This window comes from Crocodylus porosus, unplaced genomic scaffold (genome assembly GCF_001723895.1).
Source record: "Crocodylus porosus isolate Cpor-Errol unplaced genomic scaffold, CroPor_comp1, whole genome shotgun sequence".
Taxonomy (NCBI): Eukaryota; Metazoa; Chordata; order Crocodylia; family Crocodylidae; genus Crocodylus; species Crocodylus porosus.
This window is the reverse complement of record NW_017728943.1, coordinates 19,473,767-19,480,953: the sequence shown is the minus strand read 5'-3', so window position 1 is coordinate 19,480,953 and position 7,187 is coordinate 19,473,767. Positions and strand designations below refer to the sequence as shown.

The 7,187-nt window shown below is 52.4% G+C and overlaps 1 protein-coding gene and 4 non-coding genes across 7 annotated transcripts in view; 3 read left to right on the top strand and 2 right to left on the bottom strand.

Annotated features, from left to right (window-relative positions):
* The first annotated feature begins 2,428 nt into the window (after positions 1 to 2,428).
* On the top strand, positions 2,429 to 2,510 carry TRNAS-AGA. The gene has a single exon. It is a non-coding gene; the product is annotated as a tRNA-Ser (tRNA).
* A 333-nt stretch (positions 2,511 to 2,843) lies between these two features.
* On the top strand, positions 2,844 to 2,917 carry TRNAT-AGU. Its single transcript has one exon. It is a non-coding gene; the product is annotated as a tRNA-Thr (tRNA).
* A 311-nt stretch (positions 2,918 to 3,228) lies between these two features.
* Positions 3,229 to 3,302, bottom strand: TRNAI-AAU. Its single transcript has one exon. It is a non-coding gene; the product is annotated as a tRNA-Ile (tRNA).
* A 386-nt stretch (positions 3,303 to 3,688) lies between these two features.
* Positions 3,689 to 3,771, bottom strand: TRNAL-CAG. The gene has a single exon. It is a non-coding gene; the product is annotated as a tRNA-Leu (tRNA).
* A 653-nt stretch (positions 3,772 to 4,424) lies between these two features.
* The window catches only part of TTF2 (transcription termination factor 2), a 34,559-nt gene continuing 31,796 nt past the window's right edge, over positions 4,425 to 7,187 (top strand). For 2 of the 3 annotated variants that reach the window (XR_002103488.1, XM_019548847.1), the window contains exons 1-3: positions 4,425 to 4,509; positions 4,660 to 4,771; positions 6,904 to 6,990. Coding sequence is in view for 2 of the 3 variants with exons in the window: in XM_019548847.1 (XP_019404392.1) it covers positions 4,482 to 4,509; positions 4,660 to 4,771; positions 6,904 to 6,990 (227 nt within the window). In the remaining variant the exon portion in view is untranslated. The remainder of the gene's footprint in view (positions 4,510 to 4,659; positions 4,772 to 6,903; positions 6,991 to 7,187) is intronic. The other variant, XM_019548846.1, reaches the window with a different exon arrangement.

The window sequence follows — 7,187 nt, the reverse complement described above, 5'->3', positions numbered from 1 at the left end:
CTGTATTGTGGCGCCGCGTCAGTGGGCAGCCTAGCGTGGTGTGCACTGGCTGGGCCAAAGAGCGCCCTGGCAGGTGGTGTGGCAGGGCAGGCGTGGGCTGCGTGTGGCTGAGCAGTCCCCTTCAGACAATCACGGTATGAAATATTTTTGCTCTCTAATCCAAGACTTACTTTGAAAGATACTACAGCCTTAAACCCTGCAACCTTGCTGCCGGAGCCAGGGAAACCCACGCATGACTTCCTTGAAGTCCTGAATCAAAGCACACGAGTGAGGCCTGATCTTGCTGAGGACCCAATTGAAGACCCAGATGCTGAATACTTCGTAAACGGCTCCAGCTCTGTCATCGATGGAAAAAGACGAACAAGCTGTGCAGTAATAACCTTGAATAAGGTAGTATGGAAAGAGTCATTGCCGAGCTCATGACTAGGAATAAAATTGCTAACGGCCCCCAGATTATCAAGCTACTAGAGGCACTCCACCTGCCTAAAGAGGTAGCAGTCTTTCATGTGCAAGCCCATGGGAAGGCTGCTGAGAAAAAGCATAAGCTTAAAAATGCAAAGGGTGATACGGCAGCAAAAGAAGCCGCATTTACTGGTAGAAAAGCGGAAAAAGTATCCAGACAGGCCTTGTCCCATGCCATATGGCTATACATCTGGGATTTAGTCCCGCAGTATTCCCCTAAAGAAGATAAATTTGCACAGAAAGCTTGTGCAAAAAAAGAACTCCCAGAGGTAGTGGATAGTACAGGGAAGAAAGGTCATGATACCCAGGCCATTGCTTCAGGAGGTGCTGCATCAGCTCCATGCAAGTACCCACATGGGAAGCTTGGCTATGGGTGAGCTAGTGATCCGCCAAGCAGTAGCCCCAGGGCTATATGTAGAAGCTCAGCGCATTGCTACCAGGTGCATCACATGCCAGAAAGTAAACCCTCGAAGGAAACCCCCTGTGGCAATGGGAGGTAGACCCTGGGCAGCGTACCCTAGACAAGCATGGCAGATTGATTTTGCCGAACTCCCACGGTTCACACATCATGAGTTTTTACTTGTCATGGTAGACCAGCTCTCTGGTTGGGTCAAGGCATGGCCCACCAGGACTGCCACTGCAGCTACAGTAGTGAAGTATTTGTTACAGGAGATCATTCCCTGGTATTCTCTGCCTGAATCCATCAAGTTGGATCAAAGACAACACTTTGTGGGAAAGGTAGCTCAAGAAGTCACACAAGCTCTCAAGATCACTTGGAAACTACACACACCATGGAGACCACAGAGTTCAGGACAAGTAGAACACATAAATAGGACCTTAAAGACTCTACTCACCAAAATCTGTATTGAAGCACGCCTTGAGTGGCCTCAAGCATTGCCGCTAGCTCTTACTTGCATTCAAAACACTCCCCGACGGAGCATTAAATTAACCGCATATGAAATTATGTTTGGCAAACCCCCTCGAGTCTTACCCCCTGGAATGCAAGAAAATGTAACTTTTGAATTAAGTAATAGAGAGCTTCATATGTATGTTATTGCTTTGCAATCTGTCTTGTCTTCTCTTCACAGGTATGCAGCCTCCTTTCAGCGTCTGCCTTTAGACGTACCGGTACATGACTTCTGCCCGGGAGACTGGGTCTTAGTGCAGCGGGGCAAGGCTCTAATGAGTGTGTGTCTGTGATTTTGGTGGCCTTCAGAGAAACAAACCGCTTTAAGCATCAGAATTAGGACATGACAACAGGAGCAACTGTCCTGGACACCAACAGGGAGTGATAGGTGAAATAAAAAAGCAGGTGCCTAGCCTAGTGGCTCTCTTATACTGCTTTCTCTAGGACTGTTCACCTCAGACTTATTTCCCAGAGGATCCCATCCACCATTTCCCTGAGGTTTGTCAGAGGCCTCTCCACTACCTATACAAAAAGTTACCTGCAACACACTCCAAGTACATGATGTCCAATTCGGTGTTTCCTTCCCAGCATATGTCACAGTAACTGAAGTCCTGCAGGAGAACTGGGTTTGGCAATTTGGAAGCTTCTGTTAGTTGCCTAAAGAAGTCCTCATCCACCCCTTCCTCCTCCTCTTGTGGCTAATAGCTGGTGTCTGGTTTGTGCTGTGCTTCAGAGGAAGCATGCATTTCCTTTTGTGTATAGGACTATATCTCCTCGTTTTTATCCCTTACCTGTTCTTCCTGAACAATTTATACCCATCCATGACAAAAACCCCAGTCGTGTGAACTATCTCACCACCTTCCTTATCCCGATTATATCTTAATTCCTTGATTGTAAAAGGACCACGTATTTTTCCTGCTGTATTCCCTATGCTTCTCAAATCAGAATAGAAACATTTCCGGGGGCGGGGCAGCACAAAACAAAGAGGAGCAAGTGGAAATGCTCAGCTCCCCGTGCAGAACCATCAGTAGGGAGGAAGCTGAAAGAAACAGCAAGTGTGTAGTCGTGGCCGAGTGGTTAAGGCGATGGACTAGAAATCCATTGGGGTCTCCCCGCGCAGGTTCGAATCCTGCCGACTACGTAAATGCTTTTGGGGAGCAGCTGCTGCCCCTTTTTTCCCTCTTGCTCAGCCCCAGGGGCCAAACCCCGGGTGGGTGCTACACAAGCCTGCGAGCCCATCATCTTGGCCATGAACAAATGCATAGGCAAGAACCCTGGGGCATATGCCCAGCGCTAGAGAGTCAGCTCTGGGCACGTGGGAAGCGGATCTCTCCGGTTTCCCCCTCCCGCAAATCCAAGACGCAGCTGCCCGGGTAGGCATCCCCTGCTAGGGCTGTGGGCGGGCGGGAAGGTGCGGGCGACGGGGGCGGTGGACGCCGATCCTGTAGCGGAGTAGAGGAGAGTGTTGGCACCGGGCGCCGTGGCTTAGCTGGTTAAAGCGCCTGTCTAGTAAACAGGAGATCCTGGGTTCGAATCCCAGCAGTGCCTTCTTCTGGCTCCGCCTCGCCTTTTGCAGGAGCTGGGGGCTCACTCCACCCCGCTCCACCACGCCAGCTGCACCGCTCCCCTCCCCCTACGCAAAATGTCCCTTTTTCCTCTTCCAATCAACGGCCCCGTTAATAGAATAGAGTACGAGTGATGTAATGCCATGTGATGTAATGTGCGTGCAAGACTAGAATTGTGTGGCATCGCTGCCTTCCATTGCGCTGCGGCTGCCTCCGGCCTTGCATTTCCCGAGCGAAGGAAAGGAAGAGGAAAATTTTGACCCAGCAGGGCAAGGACAAAAAATATTTCCTTTGTGGCCCGTACGGGGATCGAACCCGCGACCTTGGCGTTATTAGCACCACGCTCTAACCAACTGAGCTAACCGGCCAGTACGGCACAGCCCTCTGCAGGAGGGACTCAAGAGACTCGGCGGGGGAGGGGTGATGGGGCGGGGGAGTGGAAGCCGGAGTTCGGGTCACTCGCGAGCTGCTGCGGGGCCCGCACCGCTGGCAAGGGCCAGCTCGGCTGGGCAGCCGGGAGCGGGACAAGCCCCGCTTCTGTCTTCTGCCCTCTCTCATTCTGCCAGCAGCTGCAGCCAGAGCTCTTTCTAATGGAACAGGAGAGGTCTGGTTTCCCGGGCCGAATGCCCTGTGAGGGCGGAGGGGCGCACGCTGCACCTCCTGTACATGTCCAGCTTTTAAAGCTTGGGGCAAAAAATGCCGCACATAAACCAACCCGCGGAAGAAGACGTTTCCGAAGCAATCCAAAAGCAGATGTCAGGAGTGGGATTCGAACCCACGCCTCCAGAGGAGACTGCGACCTGAACGCAGCGCCTTAGACCGCTCGGCCATCCTGACAATTGAGAAGAACACCTACTGGCTGCTACTTATCGTCTATTGACAAGGCTAATGATTGTGTTTTTAACCAGTCTTTAATGCAAGTTCCTGGGGTCACCTAGTCCAACCCCCTGCTCAAAGACTATCTTTGTCCACCTCAGTCTTAAAAATCTTTAAGGAAGGAGCTTCCACCCCGCTCTGGGGAGCCTATTCCGGAGCTTCACTGCCCTCCCGCTTCGAAAGCTTTTCCTAACATCGGACCAAGACTCTACCGCCGCATGCTGATTTCTTGTCTAAGTCGCGCCCACAGCCAGCCGAGCTCCAGATGCCAGCAGGGCTGATCCAGCCTTTCCAGCTATTCCGTTTCCCAGGTCAGCCGCGCACTGCACACCCGCAAAGCCAAGGCCCTGGTTGCAAGCCTCAGCGCTTCCCGCGCTCCCCGCAAAGCACGGGGCTTTCCCAGCCGGGGTGCAAGCCCACGCCCAGAGCAGCACTCCGGGAGCCAGGCCGGAGAGGGCGAGATCTCGCCTGCTTGACCCCGCCTCCTCCCCGCCGTTCCAATTCGGAGGCGGGCGGTCAAGCTGGCGGGAGGGGGTCGCAGCGATTGGCTGCCCGCCTGTCGGGGCGGGGCTAGCACTCGGGATTGGCCCAGTCTAAGCGCGGGTGTGGTGGGGCTTAGGCAAACCGGGTTTTCCGGGAAATGTGCCGGCATTTGGTTTTGGCCGGGGGTAATGGAGGTTGTGCGGTGCGCGGGGCACGGTGAGGAGACGGCCGTTCGATGCGGGGCGGGAGGAACGTTGGGGAGACGGGCGTTCGATGGGGCGGGGCTTCCCTGGAGCTGGGCGTGGGGTTCGCTGGGATGCGCGGAGGGCTGCGCTTGGTCTCACAGGGCCCCTTGCCCCCCCACAGGGTCGCTGTGCTTCCTGAAAACCGGCGTCCGGGATGGGCCGAGCCAAGGGAAGAGCTTCTATGTGTGCGGGGTCCAGGACCGGCCGCCCTGCGGGTTCGTCGCCCCCACAGAGTAGGTGCCCAGTAAAAGCTGGAACAGGGCGCGGTGGGTAGGGAACGCGGCTGCTGTGCCAGTAGAGACCAGTCTGGTGCACAGGCGCCAAGGGTATGTTTTGGGTGGGGCTTTGCAGCAAGCAATACGGGGATAGGTCTGGCAGGGAGCAGAATGCAGAGCGGCAGAGAGGACAGCAGGTCAAGCAGGGAGCACTGGGCAGGGATCAGAAAGCAGTGCAGCAGGTCTGCAGGGCGCAGGTCAGTAGGGGAAGGGGACTGGCACTCAGGGAGAGGGCAGGGCTTGCCTTGTGGCACTCCTGCCAAACAGTTGGTCATAAGAACATAAAAAGTGCTTTACTGGGTCAGAACCAATGGTCCATCTAGCCCAGCCCCAGTGGTCCCTCTAGTCTTATGTCCTTCAGTGGCAGGAAGGGATGCCATCCCAGGAAAGCATCAAACTGAATATAGAATGATCTGTCCCCTATTCCAGTGGATCTCAACCCTTTGCCTATTGGGACCCATCTGCAAAGGTTCATGGCCTGTCCTGACCCACACCCTGACCCTGGCCCTGTGGGTGTGTGACCCACAGCCCCCTGCCTCTCCCCAGCCATGCTAGTGTTCCTTACTCCCAACCCACAGCTCCTGCCCCACCCCGAAGGCCTGCCAGAGAGGCCCCCAGTTGCCTCCATCCTGCTCAGGCCAGAGCGCAGTCACTATGGTGGCACCAGTTCATGCAGGCAGCAGCGGAGTAAGTCCAGCCCTGGTATAGGCTGGAGGGAAGAGGAGGGGAGCACTGTAGCAGGCTCCACCCTGTGCTGGGGCTGCTGCATTGCCAAGCAGCATTTCCAGGCTGCCCTACCCCTGAGAACACCCAGCCTGGCTTCACAGCTCTCCCCAGCCCCCTTCCCCTGCTGGAAGGGGCAGGCAGCTTCCCATCGCCACTCTGCCTTGCTGCAGTCTCAGCACTTTCCTGGCATCAGTGTTGGTCAGTCTGTGACTCATGACCCTCTGAAATCTTGCAATCCACTTTTGGGTTGTGACACATTGGTTGAGAAATGCTGCCCTATTCAAAACCCTCCCTGGCATCCACCATTTATTGGTTAAGAGATGTCAGAGGAAACGCCTTTGACCATTCTGTTCAGCAGCCATTAAGAGATCTATCATCCATGAATTTTCCAGTCCCTTTTGGGATCTGGCTATGCCCTCTTCTCCTGCCACCTCCTGTGGCAGTGCATTCCACAAGTTAACTATGCTCTCAGTGGCCTCTGCTCATGGAAGCACAGAAAGCATGAAAACGTATCCGCTATAAGAAGGGAATCAAATATTCCCCTTTGATAAATGTCTGCAAGTCTCTTATTAATTAATACTTGCACTGTAGTCATACTAAGAAGCTTCGGTTACAGTTCAGGATCCTATTGTGCAAGACACTGTACAAATGCAGGGAAAACAGTAATCCATGTCCTAAAGAGTTTAAAATCTGAGTACAAAACAGATGACAGCAAGCAGACAGAGATGAGCAGATGCAGGGAGCACAAGCAGACAGGGAGACAGTATTGGGTATCATGATGGGCGGTGGTCTCCTCAGAGCAGCAAACTCCACTGTTTAGTAGGCACATTGTACTAAAGACGACGTGGCAGGAAAAAATTCACCCTGTGTCCCCAGTTTGCCAGCTGATGTCTTTATTCCTCATACATACTTTTATTCTGGACTACAACATTTTAATTAAGATTTTTCAACTGAGGCGTGGGTTGTCTTAGAGTTTGCTTACATATTAGCTAATAAGATTAGTATTGAACTTCCCAATCTTGAAAGTCACCAGAAATTCATTTTAGGCTTACCCACTCCATTAATGATCACACAACAATGCAAAAAACCTGGTACCTCTGTATGCAAGAAAACCCAATGCTTTCATTATATAAATGGCACCTCCTGCCCTATGGGCTGGGAAGAAGAGGGGAAGGGGATTTGTGCTTGAAATTTAAGGGGATTTGATGCTATGCTGAGAGCCATCACAATGTGAATGAGACCTGTGAAGCAGCCTTCAAGGTCTCTCAGCATTTTACTTTGGGTGTTTGTTCCTGTTATTTGCTCAGCTAAAATCTTCTCTCTCTCTTTTTTTTTTTTTAATTCCTTCCTTCCCCTACCTTCAGCCTTCCTCCTTCCCACTGCTTGATCCATGAGAAGTATATAGTGGAGCTGCAAGTTCTTATTCAGCAGCAGGACAGAGAAGAATACAGGTTTGTCTAAAGGCTGAAGGTTCACTGTCATTTCCACTAACTTTAAAGCTGGGGTGACTTCCTGTGACACCATGGAAATTGTTATTGAAGTATATTGTTGGCTCACTTCTGAGGGTTTGCACTGTGATTTAAAATAAGATATGTCTTAAGAACTTAGCTTTGTTGAAATCAGTGCATCAAACTATGAATATGAATAC